Source organism: Elephantulus edwardii, unplaced genomic scaffold (genome assembly GCF_000299155.1).
Source record: "Elephantulus edwardii isolate Elephantulus edwardi_28Jun2011 unplaced genomic scaffold, EleEdw1.0 scaffold00104, whole genome shotgun sequence".
NCBI classification, from domain to species: Eukaryota; Metazoa; Chordata; class Mammalia; order Macroscelidea; family Macroscelididae; genus Elephantulus; species Elephantulus edwardii.
The window spans coordinates 8,395,568-8,417,381 of NW_006399854.1; the positions used below are offsets into that span (position 1 = coordinate 8,395,568).

Consider the following 21,814-nt stretch of genomic DNA (forward strand, 5'->3'; position numbering starts at 1 on the left):
ATGATAACTCAGGTTTATCCTTGGGCACATGCATGCATGGTGGAAGCATCCACTGAACAAAGAAAAAATGCAAGAGTGTGACTTTGATGGAGCATGGCTTCGGTTAGAGATGACTACTCAGTTCTGGAAGTGTTGAGTTTAAGGTGTCAGTGCAGGAAGTGCAGTGAGGGTACTGCTTAGAGTCAAACTTGGTAAAACTTGGTCTCATGTTCTTTGGGGCTGTTGTCAGGAACGGACAGTCCTTGGAAGAAGACAGCATGCTGGGAAATGTGAGGATCAGCAGAAGAGAGGAAGGCCTTCATTGGATGAATTAGCACAGTGACTGCAGCCATGGGCTCCAGCATGTTGGAGATTGTAAAGATGGCACAGGACAGGACAAGGTTCCCATCTTGTTGTTTGTAGGGTTATTATGAATCATAGTCGACTCGATGACACCTAAGAACCACAAAACCTCTCCAAAGTTGTTATGTCAAATCTTTCTATGCTCAACTCTACCATTATTACAACATTGTTAATTTCAAGTGGAAATTATTTTCCCCTCTTAATGACTACATTCTCAAACATGATTGTTCACAAATAATTGCAATATTGTTGCTAAAACATGAACACATTTGGCAAAAATCAGTAATAATACCAGCAGCAGTGAAAATAGGATGTGCTGAAGAGATGATTCCAAATATCTTTATTGGAAATTCGATGATAATGACAGAGCTGACCAGAGCTCATTAGTTGTTAAATTAAATAGCATAGAGTTCCAGCTTTGTAGATATTAATACCTATAGTCTGGGTTTTTTTGTTAGAACTATCTTGACTTTGTTAGGTGCTGTCAATTTGACTGTGATGCATAGGAACCCTAGGAACAACAGATTGAAACCTTACCCTATTCAGTGTCACGCACACTGTCTCTGTCATAGTCAAGTTCATTGTTTCAGTCACTGGGTCAATGTATCTTACCGAATGTTGTCTTCTTTCTCATCGACCCTCTACTTTTCCAAGCTGATAACTAATTAAAAGTCAAAGTCATTGCCGAGGAGTCAGAACCAACTCAAAGCTGATGGTTTTTAGAGGCTGTGAAGCACATAGAAGGAGATTGCCTGTCTTTCTCCTATGGAACAGCTGGTGGAGTTTAACGTCCGTCTTTGATTGGCAGTGCAGTTCCTTACCCACCAGGCCACCATAATGCCCTGTGTCTACTGAGAAACCACACAATTTTATAGATGGTCATTTTTGTGTCATCCTCTCTGATCGTGTCACTTGGAATGGCCCACACCCTCTGCTCCTCCTTACACTGTGATGCTACTCCAGTGGCCTTTATTGCATTCATTCACAGCAAATGTCTATTGAGCAAGTTAGATGAATCAGATGAGAAAGGGGAGAGAGAAGTAGCCTTCCAGATCCTAGGTATTTTATCTTCTATCGCTGGCTCATGTTCATGTTCTCGAAATACAAGATTTGCTTACTCATAGAGCCGGAGGCTGTATTCCAGGGAGGTTGGAACAAAAGCCCCAGTGTAAAATCGCAGGTGTTTGCAGGGGTGTGGCTCCACGTGTGGCAGCATGTAACCGCTGGATTCCTCACGCTCCTCACCACTGTAGAGAAACGCTCCATTATATATCACATATATTTCTGGCAAACTACGTACTTGAACCTTTAGTTTTTGGGAAAATTAACAAAAAGGCCTGTTCTCTCTTTCTCATCCATTTTCCCACTCATGTTACAATTATTTCCTGAATGGGAAAAGCACTTTCCAGGGTGTTCCAGGACAAGCAAAATCCGGCGTGATGCGTGCTCTCAAAGAGCTTGTCGGCTAGTGAGAGGGATAGAGTATGAATGAAATTATAGTTTTATTAGTAGTAACTTGTATATGTTAAAACTGTATTGAGAAAGAAGTCACATGCTTGACAGTGATTATGAATGGAAATAATGCTAAATAGAACAACAAAACAAATCAAACCGACAATACCAGCAAACCCCAAAATGCAAAACCTGTGACAGTGAAAGCAAATATTAAAAGCCTTGTGCTGCCAACTCAAGGGCATCCAGTTCGAATCCACCAGCTGCTCCGTGAGAGAAAGATGGATAATCTCCTCTTGGGCGATTTACTGCCTCTGAAAACCTGTTGGAGGATCAGCTATGGGTCGGTTCTGAGTTGATAGCACTGAGCGAGCATATTGATTTTGGTTTCCTTTAGGGAGTGATAGATGGGCGGAGGCCTAACCATGACTAAGTGAAGGAACAGGGGTGGAGTGCATAAATATAAACGTCCCCAAAGGCGGCTATAGTGGCCAGCGAGGTGGCTTACAGGAGGCTGGAGAGATGCGCTTAGCTAGACCACCTAAGGCTTTGAAGGTTCTGTTGCAGATTTTGCTTGATCTAAAAGTAAAGAGAAACCATTAAAGGGTCAAAAGAATAACCTGATCGGATTTATTGACTGACATGAGCAGAACAGCTCTAGTTGCTGTGGGGTAGGCAGCTAAAAGAGGATGGGGCAGGAGGATAGGGGAGCTGAGACATGGGGGGAAGGAAGTAGATACAAAAGGCATGAACAGGTGAAGCTGACAGGTCTTGGCAATGGGTTGTTTTTGAAGGTGACAAAGGATGGAAGGTGTCAAGAATAGTAGTGCAAAATCAATAGGACAGGATAGGTTTGAGGAGAGGCTGCAGAGCCCTGGAATGCTGTCTGACCGTCAAGTGCTGTTTTTCCTTGGTGGTAACACAGATTCTCTAGGAGGGAAGTAATGTGAGGTAAAACAATTTTGAAGTGAGTGTGTACCATGCGTAAAGTTCGTTTAATGAGGAGTTGCCCTCTAAATTCACTTTTCTGAATCGGTAAGCACAGTTGTCATCTTGATGTTGTCTCTTGTTTTACTAGCGTGCTTTCGCGTGGATAGTTGCAAATGTCTTTTTTTATTGCTTCTGCCTCTCCTTTTTCTCTGCTAGTTCAGTCTCCACGTTGTGGTTAATTACTCGGCTGCTGCTTGTTTATTCTTGAAATCTGTAGGTCTTTTCTTGTTTAGATTGTGCATGCCTGTGTGATTTCTTCCCCATCTTAATTTTTTGGTTTTGTGTTTTTAATTTTGGATTGTTAATGCCAGGTGAAAAAACAGAAGCGGTGACAATGACTTTTTCAGTCTTTGTCCATTTGCTAACAGTTTAAGATTATTTAGGAAAGCCATGGGAGCACGTGACTAAAATGCTTTGCATTGTTAAAATTTACTTACCCTTACCATGTCTGTCCAAGCTAACAGTGAATAGATAGTATTGTTTTAGGGAATGACAAGAGGATCTCCTTAGTACAGTAACACCCCTTTCAAGATTTTTTTATTAGTGGAAGAAAGCAATTATTAGACAAAGAGTAGGATATGACTTGGATTCAGTAATTTCTGCTAGTAAGTTGTCTATAAAATGACTGAGTCTGACCCTCAGTACTGTTTAATGTTAACTAAATACTTTTTAACTTTTTAAAAAATTTTATTTTATTAAGTTTAATGAACATTTACAGAGATTTTGGCTTTTCATTCATTCATTGTACTTTTCTCTCTACCCTCCCCTACCCCCTCCTCCAATTCGTTCCTCTCTTTGAGAAGCAAAAGATAAACTTCTTCATTGATATACAATCCCCCCCGTAATATTAACTAAATCTTTAGCTCATCAAATATTTCCTGAGAGTCCCTTCTCTACATGGTACAGTGCTAGGGGGAAGCAAAACAAAGAAATTAAAAACCCAAAATCCATGAATATTTATGGTTTTCAGCATTGATTAGAAGAGAAACTCCATCATATAAATAAATAACTGCAATACCTGAACGAGTGGTGATTACTCTAAGATAGAAACAAACTGTTGGATCATACGTGCCGTTGTTCACAGTGGTTGACTTGTCTTCTTGCATGAAATGTTTTCATCTGCTGAAACTGGTTTAGCTTCATAACAGCACGCTAGCCTGCAGGACTGATAGTAACTTGCAAGCTTGCACTCATATGCTGCTGGTGGTTCATGAAGTTTGTTGGTAGGGAATTAAACCCAGATCTCCCACATGAAAGGCAAGAAGAATTCTACCACTGAATTCCTGAATAGAGTCTCAGAGTGGTGTAAGTGGTTTTATGCACTTCGTTGCTAATTGAAAAGTTGGTCCTTTGCATTCACCTAGAGACTCTAGCAGACTCTCCAGCAAGTTTTCAGAGGCCATAAATCAAAGTTGAGAGATATCTCAAAAGAAGAATTTGGTAATATATTCCAGGCGGAAAAATTTCAGCCATTATAAACCCTGGAGCATGCCTTAGAGCTCTACTCTAATGCAATATGGTGTCACCATGAATTCGAATAGATTTTATACCAACTAATTTTTGTTCATAAAGACACAGATGTAATTACAGTATACGTGCTGTTTTATGCCTTGCTCTTTTTCACTTATGAATCTTCAATTCTCTTAAGAATTCCTGTTAAACCAAAACCAGGTCCACTCCCTTAGATGATTCTGACTCATGGTGACTTCCATACTGTGTTTCTGAGGCGGTAAATCTTTACATAAGGAGATGGCCTCATCTTTTCCTTTCAGAGTAGTTCATATGGATTTGAATCCCAAATCTTAGCACATATATATTGACTTGATATGGTTTTTTATTAACTTGATATGGTTCTTTCTCTCTGGTAAGGTGTCAGAGTTATGATCTCTTTTTTAATTTTATGGTAGATCAGATCCTTTTTAGCTTCAAATGGTCAATCTAAGTCCTTGCTTTTTGAATTCTCAACTTGAAAAATGCAGCTGTATATTATGTTGTTGTTGTTATGTGACCCATAGTGATTCTATGTACAGCAGCTCTGAAGCTTGCCCTGTCCTGAGCCATTCTCACTACCTCTGACACACCTGCCCCCATTGTCCAGTTACTGCATCAATCCATCGCATCCAGGCTCTTCCTCTCCTGTACTGACCCTCCACCCTTTCAAGCATGATGTTCTTCTCCCTTTTATTCCTTTAATGATGGTGTGTCCTGAGTTAAGTTGCAGAGCTAACCAAAAGGTTACTGTTTCAAATCTATCAGTCTGCTCCTTGGGAGAAAGAGAAGGCAGTCTAGTTAAAATTCACAGCCTTGGAACCTAAGAAAAGGGTTACTGTGAGTTGGAAACACTTAATGGCAGTTAGTTTAGTGGGGGGAAAACCACCTTAAATTATAAAAATATTAAGATAGCGGATAAAGACAGGCAAAGTATTCAAGAAACCAATATCATGGTGCCAACGGAGTTTCATTGGATTATGATGGTGATTTAATTTATAAGATTCTGAGCACTGCTGCAATAAGCGCCCAAGAGCAAAAACCTGTATGGGTTTCATTAGTCACCAATCTTTCTATTATTCTATTCTTTATTCATTATTATTCATTGTTCTTTGCCTTAAAAATCAGGATAGAACATAAACAGTCTTCCAAGCATTCTGAAAAACCTACAACCAGGGGAGGGTAAAATAGATGATTGGGATTTTCTAAGATTAAAATCCCTGTGCACATCTAAAAATTTCTCCAACCGGGTAAAAAAAGCTACAGACTGAGAAAAGATACTTGATAATGACATGTCTGATAATGGACCTATATCTAGAATTTATAGAATACTTGAGCACCACAACAAGATAAAGGTAAACAACCCAATAGTAAAATGGGCACCAGATATGAACAGACACTTCACCAAAGAAGATATTCAGAGGGTGAACAAACACATGAAGAAATGTTCAAAATCCCTAGCTCTAAGAGAGATGCAAATCAAAACAACTATGAGTTATCATCTCACCCCAGTAAGAATAGCAAAATTTAACAGAGCAGCAAACAACAAATGCTGGCGAGGTTGCGGAGAAACTGGAACCCTTCACTGTTGGTGGGAGTGTAAAATGGTGCAACCATTATGGAAGGCAGTATAACGCTTTCTCAAAAAGTTGCAAATAGAGATACCATTTGACCCAGCACTTCCACTACTGGGAATATACACTAAAGAAACTAGAACTGGCACCCAAGCAAATATATGCACACCCATGTTTATTGGGACTTGTTCACAATAGCAAAGAATTAGAAACGATCCAAGTGCCCCTCAGCAAACGATTGGATAGAGAAGCTCTGGTATAGTCACACAATGGAATACTATGCTGCATTGAAAAACAAGGAACTCATGAAATATTATACAAAATGGGTGACCCTGGAGGACATTTTGCTGAGTGAAATATCTCAGTTACAAAAGGACAAATACTGCATAGTGCCATCGGGGTTGGAAGGGGATTTAAGAGGGGATAAAGTATATTGCATTGAAATAGATGAGGGAGAGAACTGTTTAGGAGAAATATGTGATTAGGTATTATTGTCATGACAAGAGTCCAGAATGAAGGCTGCACAGTGGAGTGGACTTGGGGCATGGGAAGGGGGTATTGTATAACAATGAAAGAATTTTTTTTTTCTTTTCAAAGAGAAAAGCGAACTGGGGGGAGGGCTGGGCAGGGAGGAAAATGTGAAACAATGAATGATTGGAAATCGAAAGTCTCTGTAAACGTTCATTAAAATAATAAAAAAAGAATGTTCCCTATACTTTATTCTTTGGCATTTCCAGAAATACAGCATTGTAATTGATGTTACCTTTGCCTCTTTTCTTTTCTCCCTTTTCCTCTCCCTGGTATCTGTTTATGAAAGGTTTTATTCTCTGTGTGCCATTCCAAGAAGAATTTTATTAGTACTTGGAAGTTACTTCCCAAAATAAAAATGAAAAACAATCATTTAAAAAAGCTTTATAACTTCTCCATTCAAATTAATTTGCTTTAAAAAAAAAAAAGTCTGCTTCTACGAAGATGGCGCCGAAAGCGAAGCAAAGGCATTAAAGGCCAAGAAGGCAGTCCTGAAGGGTGTCCACAGCCAAAAAAAAAAAGATCCGCACGTCACCCACGTTCCAGCGGCCTAAGACGCTGAGACTCCGACGGCAGCCCAAATACCCCCAGAAGAGCGCCCCTAGGAGAAACAAGCTTGACCACTATGGCATCATCAAATTTCCCCTGACCTGAGTCAGCTGTGAAGAAGATAGAAGGTAACAACACACTTGTGTTCATTGTGAATGTCAAGGCCAACAAGCACCAAATTAAACAAGCTGTAAAGAAGCTCTACGACATTGATGTGACCAACGTCAACACTTTGATTAGGCCTGATGGAGAGAAGAAGGCCTATGTTCGACTTGCTCCTGACTATCATGCTTTGGATGTTGCCAACAAAATCGGGATCATCTAAACTGAGTGCAGCGGGCTAATTCTAAATACAAATTTTTCTCACCATAAAACAACAACAACAACAAAAACCAAGAAAACCCTCTCAATACTTTCTCCAGTGAGTCAGCCTTTAGAAGAAACGAAAGGTTACTTATCCTGTTATAGGGTGAAATACTTGGCTTTGTTTTCTGTTATATTAATACCTATTCAGGATTGGACAGTATAAAAATGTGAGAAAAGTTTGTCAAGGGACAAATGAAAAGACATAGATGAAACTGTTTAAAGAAGCCGTTACAAAGGTGGTTAAGAGCAGCTGGGGCATCTTTGGCATGAAGCAGAGTCTCCTTGTTGCATCTGAAGGGCTCTGATTTCCAGGATGAAGAGTTGTTGTCTAAGTTTGGACGATGACTTAAAAGCAGGGAAACTTCTTTTCAAATCCCTCGCTGAAGTGTTTGTTTATTTGTGCACTGTGCCCTTTGCTACCCCACACTGGGAAAGCCCCTTGGGGACTTGCTTGGCTGCTCCATTTACTGCTCTCTCCACCCCTTTCTGTTAGAGTTTAATCAAATCAGGACAAAGATGAGTTAAGATTTTCCTTAGAAGACTTAATATACTTTTAAATTTAAGTGTATGAGAACTCTCTCAGGAAGTATTCCTCAATCTACCATATTAAGATTGGGTGCTCAGATCTTAACAGTCAGCTAGTTAGAGCCCTGACTGGCTGTTGCTTTTTTTCTCAGCCCAGGAAAAGTACATGGTTTCCTATTTCTTCCACATCAACACTCTTTTTGTGTAGCATCAGATGGAAATGAAATGATCCCTTTCTTACATGAAAATATTTTAAATTTATTGAGGTTTACAGGTGGACACTGGATTTTGAAACTTCTTGGACGTATAATGCTTAGTTTACACTCATTTTTATGGCATTATTTATTTCATCTTATTTAATGATATCCCTTCGCCTGCTCCTACCTATGAGTCCTCCAAAGTTAGCTAAGAGCCTTTTGATGGTGTAAATGCTAATGTACTTGACTACTCTGAGTTGAGGGCTTTGAGGTTCACTTAGGGATATCTTGGGAGAAAGGTTTGGTGATCTACTTCTGAAAAATCAGCCATTGAAAACTCTGTGGAGCACAGCCTCTCCCCCCTCCCAAGTAGGGTCACCTTGAGTTGAAATTTACTGGCCTGTAACTGGTTTTGCTGGTTTTAAAAGTTTATTCAGATGCTATCTCTGGGATTAGTCTTCCTGGTTAGGTTTATTTTATGCTTTATAATTGTCCCTTGGAAAGAATAATATCTCAGGCTCGTAAAGATTAGGAAGTAGTTCATATATGGTTTTACTTTATTATTTTAATGGTTGTGGCCATGCATAGGGCTCCCCTGTCAGTTTTCACATATGTTCTTCATTAATGTAAATTGAGTTATGTAACTTGATCCTGGAATCAAAATTAGCTCTCTACATTTTTTAAAACATCAGTGCATGTTCAAAGTTTGCTATTGTCAGATGATAATAAATGGGAGACACAATGAAAATACATTTCAAAGATTCCAATAGATGTAGTTATGTTTTTAACGACGTTGTTGTTCTTTGCAATTTTTGGTGGATTTTTTGTTTTGTTTTTGTATAACAGGCATAACTCAAAGCCTAAATTGCCCATTTAAGAACTCAGCTTAATTAAACTAATATTTATTGAATGCCCTAAAACATAGAAGTCATTAGGCTATAATAAACTTAAATTATAATACCGGAAAAGTTAAATTATTATGAAAGATAGAAGAAAATCCATGATGCTAGGGCATCTTTTATCTCTTAATCACTTATAGTTAATATTGTATGCACATGGAAATCTTATTTATTCAGGTAACTTCTGATCAAATAGATTTTCAAGACCTTAAGTTAGAGATATTTTTGTACATATGCTGTAAGTCAAATACTAACAATTTTAGTCCATTGCATCTGTGTTCAGCTCTCTCAACTGACTGTTCTTGAGTCTGAACTGACTTGTAGAAACCCTTCATTGAGTTTCTGAGGCAGTAAAATTGCACAGGAAGAGATAATCCTTCATTTTCTTCCACAGCAGTGTAAAGATTAATAATGGAATAAGGGAAAATACAAAGAAAACAATGTGTTAGAAAGCATAGTGTATATCTTTTATTAAAAAAAAGGAATGTGAAGTGATAAAGGAAGATTTAGCCACTGTAAGCTTGTTATTGTTAGGGTGCTGTGGAGTTGATGCCAACTCAGAGACAGACCACACAGCACAACAGAATGAAACCCTCCTTGACCCTGTGCCATCTTCACAGTCTCTGCTTTACTTAGACCCACTGTTGCGTTCACTGTGCTAATCCATGTCATTGAGGGTCTTCTCTTTTGCTACGCCTCTGCTAGTTTTCCAGGGACAGATCATTACTGGTGATGTTCCCAAAATATAGGAAACAGAATCTCACCATCCCAGCCTCCAGGAACACTGTACTTCTCCTGAGACAAATTTGTTTGTTCTTTGGTAGTGCATCATGTATTTACTATTTCTCACCAACACAACAATTTAAAGGCATCCTTTCCTGTAGTTGTTAGGTGCCATCAAGTTGACGATGCCTCTTCGTGACCTTGTGAACACCAGGTTAGAACCCTGCCCTATCCTGCATCAACCTCACAATATGCACCTTCTTGAAGCTCATTGTTGCAGTCACTGTGTCAGTTGGTCTCATTAAAGATCTTCTTTTCTTTGCCGACTTTCTGCTTTCTGAGCATAATGTCTTTATCCAAGGTCTAGCCCCTCCTGACAACATGCCCAATGTATGTGAGATGAAGTTTCACCATCCTTGCTTCCAAGAATCATCTTTGTTGCAGGTCTTCCAAGACAGACTGATTTGTCTTTTTGGTAGTCCATGAATATTCAGTACTCTTCACCAGCACCACAATTTAAAGACAGTGATTTTCCTCTGTTGTTGTTTTGTACCATAGAGTCAGAACTGACTCATAGCTGACCCTCCAGTGGGTTTTCAGAGCAGTTAATCACGTGAGAGGAAATCCTTCTCCCACAGAGCAGCTGTGGCCTCAAACCCTGTGCTTTCAGGATTCGCAGTGCAGCTTCTTGCCAGTAGGCCACCAGAGCTCCCTGATTTTCCTTTAGTCTTTCTTATTCATTGTCCAATTTTTGGATGCATAACTATTGATAATACTATGGCTTGCGTCAGGTGCCCCTTAGTCTTTAAAATTATATTCTTTTATATTCTTGCTCTTTAGCTTTTTATAGAGGTCCGTTGCAGATTTGCCTAGTTCAACATGTCTTTTGATGTCTTGCCTGCTACTACCACAGAAGTTGCTGGTAGATCCCAGTAAAATGAAATTGTTTCTCCATCTCACATCACTGTTATTCCAGTGATGTTCTTGATGTTGAGATGTAACACATATTGAAGTTTGTAATCGTTCGATTCCTGCAGTAAGTGCTTCTTCACTTTCTGAAAACAAAGATTCTCCACCTACGTAATACAAGTTGTTAATAAATCTTCCTTTAATCCTAATGCTACATTCTTCATATAGTCCTTCTTGAATTATTTGCTTTGCATAGAGATTGAATAGGTATATAGAGGAGATACAATCCTCATGCACACATTTCTTGACTTGCAACCACACAGTGCTCCATTGTTCTGTTTGAACTACTGCTTCTTAGTCTATAGATAGTAAACACAAATAAACATCTTTCTTGTGTGCCAAGATCCATTTGATAGCAACAATAATATCCCTCATTCCACAGCCTCTTCTGAATCCAGTGTGCATTTTTGGCAGTTCCTTGTAATGGTAGTTGTTCCAGATATTTTTAAATCGTGTTCTTAGATCTTCCTTATTCACGGTGCTATCACATGCATGTGAAACAACTTAAAATACCTTGGTCTGGGTACAGTGCACCTAAAATTACCATGGTTTGGGTCAAGTGTAGTCTTTAAAGTATTTTCCTTGCTCTTTAACACTTTGAAAAGGTCTTTGGTAGTAGATTTGCCCTGTGCAGTATGTCTTTTGATTTTTTGGTTGCTACTTCCATGGATCTTGATCCTGTATCCAATTAAAATAAATCATTGTGAACCTCAGTCTTTTCTCCTTTTATCATGATGTTCTTTATTGATCCAGTTGTGAAAAATTTCATTTTCTTCATGGTGAACTGTAATCTTTAATGAAGGGTATAGTTTTTAAATTTCATTAGTATATGTCAAGTCTTCTTTGTTTTCTACAAGAAAGATTATGTCATCTACATAATGCAGGTGATGAATGACCCTATTATCAGGAAACGTTCTGATGCTATTCATAGGGTTCTCAAAGGTCCATTATATTCAGAAGTGCATATCTTAGCCTGCTTCCTAGTTTATCTTAGGAAGTTTTGCTGAAACTGTCCCCTATAGATAACTTTGCTGGTATTTGAAATTCTGGTGGCATTCCATCCAGCATCTCAGCAATACACAAGTCACCATAGTATGCCAAACTGACACATGAGTTATGGTCCAGAGTATACTAAACATAATGATTATTTCAGCAAATATTCTTTAGTATCACATCAATACACAAGCCATTGTAGTATGCCAAACTGACTGATGAGTTGTGGTCCAAAGTATACTAAACATAATGATTACTTCAGCAAATATTTTTTAGTGTCTATTCTGAGTGGGCATTCTAGGTACTTGGCCTAAATTACAGACAAAACTTTTGACCTTTGTGATACTTGTATTCTTTTGGGAAGAAGGTGAGATATTAAATAATAAGCACAATGAAGTCTATAGAGTTTTGTTGTTAGATGCAGTAGAGTTGACTCTGACTAATAGAAACCCTATGTACAATAGAATAAAACCTTTCCCAATTCTGCACCAATCCATCTGTTTGAGGTTCTCCCTCTCCTTCACTGACTTTCTACTGTCCAAGCATGATACCTTTTTCAAAGGACTGGACCCCCCGATAACATGCCCAAAGTATATGAGATGAACCCTCACTATACTTGCTTTTAAAGAACACCATGGCTGTACTATTTCCAAGACAATTTTTTAAAAATTGTTGTTCTTTTGACAGTCCATGGTGTATTCAATACTCTTTACCAACATCTTAATGCAAAGGCATTGTTTCTTCTTTAGTCTTTCTTATTCATTGTCCAATCTTCACATCCAAAGGAAGCGATTGATAATACCATAGCTTGGGTCCAGTGCAGATTAGTTTTTGCATTGGCATCCCTGTTCTTCATACTTTAAAGCCATCCTTGGCAGAAGATTTGCAAATACAATATATCACCTGATTTTTTTTGACTGATGGTTCCATAGGTGTTGATTGTGGAGTATAGAATCTTAAAATATGATAAATGTTATATAAAAAATTGAGTAAGATAAGAGAGTTCACAGTTAGGGCATGCTGCAGTTTCAAACAGGAATAGTCAGAGTTGACATTTTTTGAGCCATAATTTCAAAGAGATGAAAGAATTGTCTTTGTCAATATCCATGTTAAGAATATTCTTGTAAGTAGGAACAGCCAGTGGAAAAAACTCTAAGCTGGGACTATTCCTAGGGTGTTTGAAAAAGCATAACTGGTTGGAATGAAATGAACAAGGAGGAAATTGTGGTGATCGTATGGTAGCTGTAGTGAAGAGTGTTGTTGGAAGCCCTTGCTGGGTTTTCAACAAGAGTTTCTTGATCTGACTTAACATTATAACAGCACCATTTTGCCTCCTCTGTTGAGAATACCATTCAGAATTGGAAGGATAGAAACCTGGTAGGAGTCTATGGCAGTAATTCAGGTGGGGGGTATTAAAGATTTGGGTCATGGCTGTGATAGTGGAGAAGGTAAGAGGTGGTGCTATTCTGAATATATTTTCAAGGTGAATCTAATAGGATTTTCCCAGACATTAGATATGAAGTGTGGAAAAAGGAGAAGAACCAATCAGTAGGAAGAAAGTGAGGCTTTGGATGCTGCTCTTTAGTTCAATTAGATGAAGACTAAAAATCAACTGTTAGTTTTAGAGAGAGGGATTCTATGATCTTAGAGGACGTTTTGGTGGAACAACAGGAATCTGGTAAGTGTAGGTTCAGTTAAGAAAGAATGAGAAAGGGAAAAAAAAAGAATAGAAAGAGGACTTGGCCACAGTACTTTTACAGCATTTCTTTTGATATCTTTTGCCAAAAAGAGGCACAGCCGATAAAGCAACAGGAAATGAGGAATTACAGTTAATAAAGAGACATTGTTGTGATTTTTGTTCATTATTTTAAATGAGAAAGTTCATGGTATGGCTCTATCTTTATTGGAATGATCCATAAGAGAGAAAAAAAATTAGAAAGAAAGTAGCAAAATGTTATTTTTCTTTTTATTATGTTCTCTTGAGTCAGAACTGACTCAGCTGATCCTCCAGTGAGTTTTCAGAGACAAATTTCATGAGAGAGAATTGCTAATCTCTTTCCTGTAGAGCAGCTGGTTGATTTGAACTGTGAGCCTTTAGGTTAACAACACAATTTCTCACCACTAAACCACCAGTGCTCCGTAAATACCATTTTTTCTGTTATTGTGTGTTGTCATAACAGAACCTACCCCTGACTGATCCTCCCGCAAGTTTCAGAAACAGTAAACCACACAGAAAGAAAGTGTCCATTCTTCACTTATGGAACAGCTGGTGGATTTGAACCACGTGCCTTTGGGATTGCAGTAGAACTTCTTACCATTAGCTTTGTTACCACCAGAGCGCTCTAGATGCAAAAGGATGGGATCTAACAAAAAAGTGAATGAATTGATTTTAGGGGTAGAAAAGGCTGCTTTGCTTATATTAACATATTGTAAGACAGAAGATTTTGATACTGTGCGTGGGGTAGTTATTTTTGTGGAGTAATTATTTTCTTACAAAGAAAGATGTGAGCTAAAAGTGAAGATGAGGGAGGAGATGCTGGAAGTTTAAGGAAGGATGAGGTGTAAAATTGCTGTTGAGGGTAATAGAAGGGGCAGTGCTGAGGGCCGAGCTGGAATGCAAAATAAGACCAGTCAGAATTTTGTGAGTTTTCTTCAGCCTTATTCAGCAATGTTAAGTGGGCAGAGTCATGAAGTGTGCAAAAAAATACAGCAAAATAAACTGAGGGCAAGGAAAAATTTAGAATAGCTCACAATGAAAGTTGGGGTGACAGAACCCTTGAAAATTGGCTTTCCTAGATATTGTGTTAGCCCCAGGTTTTTTGGGGGGCTTGGGGGATAGTGGCATTCCACCTTCCTTAACTGGGCAGATAATCTTTCTAGTCATCAGCAGCTGTGGGACAAATATAAGACAGTACTCGCCACACTGTGAGAGATGGTGGTGGAGAGTGTGTGAAGACACTGTGAGAGAGTGTGCCAGATGGCAAAGAGTTTGTGGCATTGCTGTGAAGAGACAGTGCCAAGATGTATCCAGAGAAACCTCGAAGATGGATCCACAGTTAAAGGTTTTGCTTGCTGTATTATTAAGTGAAAAGCTGACTTGTGACTCTTCTGAGACAAAGTTTGCTTGACATTCGAGGAAACCAGAGGTTTCTTACATGCTGCTGAAATGACCCTGGATTTTCACTAATTTAGGAATAATTTGGTGCTGTTAACCAGGCTTGGGACTGCTGGACTAAACCTGGACTTGCACTGTGTGATATGTTTTGCTTCTCCCACTCCCCTACCTATTTCCTTGATAAACTCCACAACTTTAAACTCTAATAAACCCCATAGACTTTACTCTGAGTAAAGTTTATGAGTCAATTTGCAACAGATACTGAACCCAGTGAGTGGGAGAAATAGGTGCAAGAACATATGCTATTTGTATGACACTATGAATATTATTGATGGGAGAAATTCCTCTTTATGAATTGGGTAGAAGTCAGACTCAGCTACCCCTGCATTGTATCTACTCCTTTGTCACAAGTTAAAATGGACTAGGATGAAAGAAAAGATGTGGAGGAGACAAGGGACACTAAAAATCTAGAAGAATGGATTATTTGGAGTTCCCACTGGGTTCCAAAGATTGTTGAAATTGGGGTAATAAAGGGAGTAAAAAGATTGGAGGTGATGTTCAGAGATGGGGATCCAAGATTATGGAGAAACATAATTAGTAGTAATGACAAAAGTCTGGGAAATAATGTAATAATTAGTGAGTGAAACAAGGCAGAGGGCATACTTACTGAAGAAGAAGAAAATAAGAAACTAGAGGTCAGGACCTTGGATTCATCTGAGTGTCTATTGAAGTCAGCAGAAATTAGGTAGGGATTTATTGGAGAGACTGACAGTGAACAATAAGTTTATAAATATTCGAGGGGGAATTACAAGGTAGTAGATGACTAATATTAATGGCCTGAGGTTCAAAACAAGACTATTTCATAGTCAAAAGAGAGATGGGAAGAAGGACTTGGAAGGACTAGTGAGGATTAAGGTTAAAAGGGATATAAGAGGGAGGAGAGCAACCACTTGAGAAAGTTGCAGGAGAAATTCTGTTCTCAGAGAAGAGTCAGGTTGTAAATTAAAGCAAGGTGATAACTGAATGTTGAGGAGGGTATTGTACATGTCGAGGATTCACTGATTGTGCATGAGGATGTCACCATTACTGAAAGGGTTGTTTCACAGTTCAGAGTTAAAAGGTGAGAAAATTTGGATGGCCAGAGCCTTATGGAAATTATAGTCAGAGAAGTGAGGGATACCTCAGTGTGTAGGATATATGTCTTTGTGCATGTACATGTGTTTTCATGGATGTGTGTTTGTACATGTGTGAGTTTGTATATGCATGTGGGTGTGTGCATGTGTTGGGTTAGGTAAACACGAGCATAGGGCGCAGTGAGATGAGGTCTGGTGACCTCATGTGGGTGATAGGGGCAAGGCTCTGAGTGTGTATTTAGAAAGGAGTGGGTTTCTGGTCTTATCCTTGTCTTTGTGAGTGAAGAGATCTAAGAAAAAATGGAGACTCCGGGGAGAAAAGTGCAACAATGAATGAATGGAATTCCCAAATCTCTGTAAATGTTTATGGAAATTAAAAAAATAAAAATAAAAAATAAACAGCTTAAAAAAAATGGAGACTCGATCTTGTGTGCAAGGTTCTCCTTTGACTTGAGATGTCAGGATGTCTGCAGAAGCTGAGTGGGTAGAGGTGAAGAAGCATGGTATCAGACAGCTCCAGAATGGGGGAGAAGAAAAAAGAGGGGCGTACTCTGTGTTAATGTTTTTCTCTTGACTCCAGTCCAGTTAGTAGAGGAGAACCTAAATTGTTTTATGTACTTACTATAGGCTGTATTTTATGCTAAGTACTGTAAATAAATATCGCAATTCCTCTAATAGGATCTAGAGGAGAGAACGTGTTCTTACCTCATTATGTTGGACTGCAGAGAAGTGCAGTCCCTTGTTCAAGATCACACAGCTGCTCAGTAACAAAGAAAAGTTTTAAACTCAGGTCTCTTTCTTTGATTTACATATCATTTATAGGGAGCTCTACTGGTCTAGTGTTAAGGAGTTGTGCTGCCAATGCAAAGGCAGGTGGTTCAAATCCACAAGATAGGCAATATCCCAATACGATTTACTCTGAAAGCCCACTCACTGGAGGGTCGATGGCACATAACAGCAACACCACAGTTAATACATTAGTGATTTATGATCCTTGACTAATTTTCAGACTGATGTCAAGGTTTTTAAAGTATCTCCAGATGTACTTGGATTTTTTGTTTGTTTGTTTTCAAGTGAAATTGCTTTGGCTTAGACTGTAAATCCTGGTGGGTTAGAATTTCTCCTCACTCTTCATAGTTCCATGGTCATCATGACCACAGGCCATGTGGTACACCTTCCCCCATACACACATATGAATGCACATAATCCAGACCTTATAGCCGTAATACTTTTGACAGTAAAAAATATATATATATTAAGCTATTTTTTACTATCAGTTTACCTGTGGCTTTAAAAAAATTCTCATAGCAGCATATTATTTCTACAGTGCTTCATGAGTAAACATCTGAAATGAAGATCAGAGTATGGTTGTAAGATTGTGAATCAAAGGCACAGAGCCAGAGTGAAAGACTTTTGGAACTTTGATGTAGTAAAAAAAGTCTGAATTTCTTGTCTTATAACTGCTGCTATTCTCTCTCTTCTTTTTAAAAGCTGAACAGGAACATACTCAGAAGAAGACCTTTACCTGCTGGATAAACTCACAGTTGGCAAAGGTGAGGGAAAAAAATAACAAATTAAGTTATAAATATATATTACTTCCTCAATTTTGACCCAAATGAAGCCATAAAAAATAGTACTGGTGATAATATAAAAACAAAGCTTTGAACTAGTTCACTCAGGGATGAGGCAGGAATAGACCTACGTTTGTAAAATATGGTGCTGGTGGTATTGATTGCCTTTGAGTCAAATACAACTCATAGTGACTCTATGAACAAAAGGCCTGAAGCCTTTCTATAACTATAGACATTTATCAAAGTTCATAGAGTTTCCAGAGGCATGGGTTTATTGGAATGATAACAGGAAGAGGGAAAATTACAGGTTGAAACCCTGGAATGGGAGAATAGGAAAAATTGTAGTTAAGTCATTTTAGAAACTTGATGTAGGAGATTGAATTTTGCCAGGACTAGAGAGAATGACATATAACATTCAAAATATCACTTGGCTTCCATCTTTGATCCAGATTCTTTTTGTTTGATCTGTGCCATTCAAGAGATTTGGTTGCTATGCAGAACCTGCTGCTTTTGTTTTCTAAGATGGAGATTAAATTTCTAGCTGATCATGACCCATAATTTTTCCATTTTAGTTATTATTCTAGTTGTTGTTGTTGTGTACCATTGAGTCAGAACTGACCCATAGCTGACCCTCCAGCAGAGGCTAGCTGGTGGATTCGAACCATGTGAATTTGGGATTGCAGCACAGTTCTTGCTACTATGCTACCAGTGCATGTCAGTATACCCACATCTTATAAATTAGGATCCCTTCCATTTTTTCTTAGTGCCCAGTTCAATCAGTCCAACATTAAAGTTGATGATTAATTGTATGTCTTGAATAAAAATGGGCTAAAATTTAAAATTTACCTTGATTTTGTTTTGATGGTTTTTAAAAATTCTTTTCCAGCACATTAAGAGGAAAAAAAGGACATGTACAGTGATATAAAAATATTTAATTAGTAGTATCTTTCATGAAATGAAACAGTAACAATAATGGCTCATATATATTGAGTATTGACTGTATTAGGCCCTGTCATAAACATTTAAAATATGATAACTCCTTTACTCTCAACAACAATGCTATAAAATTGTTTCAAAGACAGGGAAGTGTGTAGAGGAGAGGAGTTATGTGACTTGTCAGGCTCACACAGTTTATAAGTGTTAGCATCAGCACATAAACATAGGCAGTCTGGACCTAGAGGTCTTGACCTTAATGATCATGACATCGTACCTTTTAGTATGCCAAGTGCTGGCTACAGCCTAGGTACACAAAGAATGACTCCCTTCTCACTGTCCCCTTTGCTCTCCTCCCAACACAGTGTTTATCTTTCTAAATCTGAGAAACTACTCAGCTGGCTTACTTTAGAAAAATGGTCTTTGTCTCCAAATACATGAAAGTGTTATTAGAAATTTGTCAGCAAATAAACTAGGTTCATTATTTTTCTTAACATGTTTTGATATGGATTGTTTCAAGTTCACATCATTCTATTAGTTAAGAAGAAAATTACTACCATAAAACCACAAAGTACATTGATAAAATTCTTAAGGGTATTGTGTCTTTGGATCAAAGTTTGAATGATTATTTTTCTTGTGCCCATTTGCAGCACACACACCCCACAGTTGTATCAGACCTATTCACAGACATTAAGAAGGGGCATGTCCTTCTGGACTTGTTGGAAGTACTTTCAGGACAACAGTTGGTAAGCTTTTACAGGACATCCAAAATGTCATTGCTTGAAAAAAAAAAGCATTTCATATTACTGAGTGATTTCTTTTGTTTTAATTTCATAGCCTCGGGATAAAGGATCTAATACATTCCAATGCAGAATCAACATAGAACATGCTCTGACATTCCTGAAAAACCGATCAGTGAGTATGAATTCCCATGAAATCAGAGCCAAGATTGAGGCTATGACTTATTCTCTCCTTTTAACTCAAATTTCTTCTTTTCCAGATCAAGCTAATAAATATCCATGTGGCTGATATTGTAGATGGAAATCCATCAATTATTCTTGGCCTGATTTGGACAATTATCCTGCACTTTCATGTAAGTTATATGATTATATACAAGTTATTACCACTTTAATTACCATAGTGTATAATCTGTGTCATGAAATAAATGCTCCTTGATGCGGAATTTAGTCTTGAGCTTTTCTATAATAGGACATTGGAAATCTTAACCAGTGGAAAATATATAGTTTACTTTTTGCTACTTTTTCAATTGAAAATGGAATGTTGAATAATGATTATATTAGTATTAAATTATACTCATGGCATTGTCCGAGTTGTGCTGCTAATCTAGAGATGTTCATAGCTGGTGGTAATGACTCTGAGGGAGAAATACTCAGCCTTGCAATTTACAGCTACGGAAACCCAATAGAGCATCAATTTTGAGTCATCCAACTAGAAGGCAGTGAGTAAAGCATTGGTCAAAATTGAACTTGTTACCCTTTAAAAAAACTGAAATTATAAAAACTAGAGCAGAAATAAATGAAATAGAAATCCGAAAAACAATTGAAACTATCAACAAAACTAGGAGTTGGTTCTTTGAAAAGGTCAACAAAATCGATAAACCACTAGCAAAACTCACAAAAGAAAAGAGAGAGAAGACACAAAATTGAACTTGTTATAGTATATGATGCTGATTTTTTAAATTTATTGTCATTAAGTGGGTAGAAAGCTGCTGGAGTAAATGTTTGAAAAGTAAGAAATTACTTTGTAAAACCCTGCTATTTTTTTTTAGTACCATATTCCAATCTGAGTAATTTTTCCAATATCCAGTTCTGTCCTCACACTAACTCATACCAAAACCAGACCCTACTACCATGAGAACATGAAAGGGCTTGAGGAAAACCAGAGGGTAGGCCCAAACGAGACATGCTACTATTCAAGGATTTGGTCTACGAGTAGACTCCCACATTGATCTGATACTTTCTAGATCTTGTATTGACTGTAGCATTCTGTCAGTACCACTAATTTGTGGTCCTGTGTGTGTTCACTGTTGCTATCTTTTCCTTAGATTGAGGAGCTTGCCCAGACTCTTTCTTGCAATTACAATCAACCTTCTGTGGATTGTGTGAATGAAGTTGACACATCTCCTACCTCAAGTCCTCCAGCTAAGAAATGCTCCAAAGCCCAAGCAAGATGGCAGATGTCTGCAAAGAAGGCTCTGCTCTTGTGGGCTCAGGAGCAGTGTGCCACGTAAGTAGTTTCCTGTGACCCACAGGTTTGCAGATAAGACTCACAGGGCAAATGTATCTGCTAGCCCAACGTCACTGAAAGTCAGGTAGACTGAGTATAATGCTCATCCAGACACTTGCATTTCATAAAAAGAAAACACCCATAGTGCCACTGTTGTAAAACAACTGACATTGGGGTAGAGGGGAGAATGAGGAAGATGGGATAAATTATTATGTATACTGCATTGAAACAGATGAGGGAGATAACTATTTAAAAGGGATATATGATTAGGTATTATTGTCATGACAGGAGTCCAGAACGAAGGCTGCATAGTGGAGTAGACTTGGGGGGAGGGATTGTATAACAATAAAAGAAATTTTTCTTTTACTTTTCAAAGAGAAGAGCGAACTGAGGGGGCAGGGGTGGGCAGGGAGAAAAGTGCAACAATGAGTGAATGGAAATCCAAAGTCTTTGTAAATTTTCATTAAAATTAATAATAATTTAAAAAAATAGAAAAGAATCCAATTCCTTAATAAAAATTGCTGGAGGATCCTTAAAAAAAAAGAGAGAAGAAAACACCCAAACCATGCTATACCATTTCCCCCCCAACTCAGCCCCAGTGAATTTTCTATTTGTGGAGATCTGTGGACCCTGGTGGTGCCCCAGTTAAGTGTTTAGCTGATAACCTATAGGTCAGCAATTCAGGCTCACCAATCACTGTGAGGGAGAAAGATAAACCAGTTTGCCTCCATAAATATTTAGAAGCCTTGGAAACCATGTGAGATATTTTGACGTGGTCCTCTAGGGTCACTGTCAGTTGGAATCAAGTTGATGATAAAGGATGAGCTCAGTTATTCTTAGTTCTCAAAGCCTGAACATGGTGTCGTCCGAGTAACCTGCCTGTTTGGCTACCATTTGTTTTGGTTAGATGCTCTATTTTTGTTTTGGAGTAAAACGGTCTTTAAATACCTTTTTCTTTAGGCATAATTTCATCTGTAAGGTGGTTTTAGATTCACATGTTTTACCATAGTATCTGACATAATGCAGGTGCATTTAAACTTGTGAGAACTCTATCAGGAGATAGTATGCCATCTAACCTTGTGTTTGTTTGATGCTTAAATTTAAACAGTCAAGTTAGAGACCTGCTTTGCGGAGCATTTTTCTAGAAATATGTTCGTAGTCCCCAGTTTCCTCCATACTAAGAATCATTTTATATCATGCCACATAGAAATCATAGAAAT

General features: G+C 38.2%; 1 protein-coding gene across 1 annotated transcript in view; it reads left to right on the plus strand.

Annotated features, from left to right (window-relative positions):
* SYNE2 (spectrin repeat containing, nuclear envelope 2) overlaps positions 1–21,814 on the plus strand; it is a 342,029-nt gene that overhangs the window by 20,367 nt on the left and 299,848 nt on the right. The window contains exons 2-6 of the mRNA XM_006891797.1: positions 17,335–17,396; positions 18,998–19,093; positions 19,185–19,262; positions 19,348–19,440; positions 20,413–20,594. Of these exons, the coding sequence (XP_006891859.1) occupies positions 17,335–17,396; positions 18,998–19,093; positions 19,185–19,262; positions 19,348–19,440; positions 20,413–20,594 (511 nt within the window). The remainder of the gene's footprint in view (positions 1–17,334; positions 17,397–18,997; positions 19,094–19,184; positions 19,263–19,347; positions 19,441–20,412; positions 20,595–21,814) is intronic.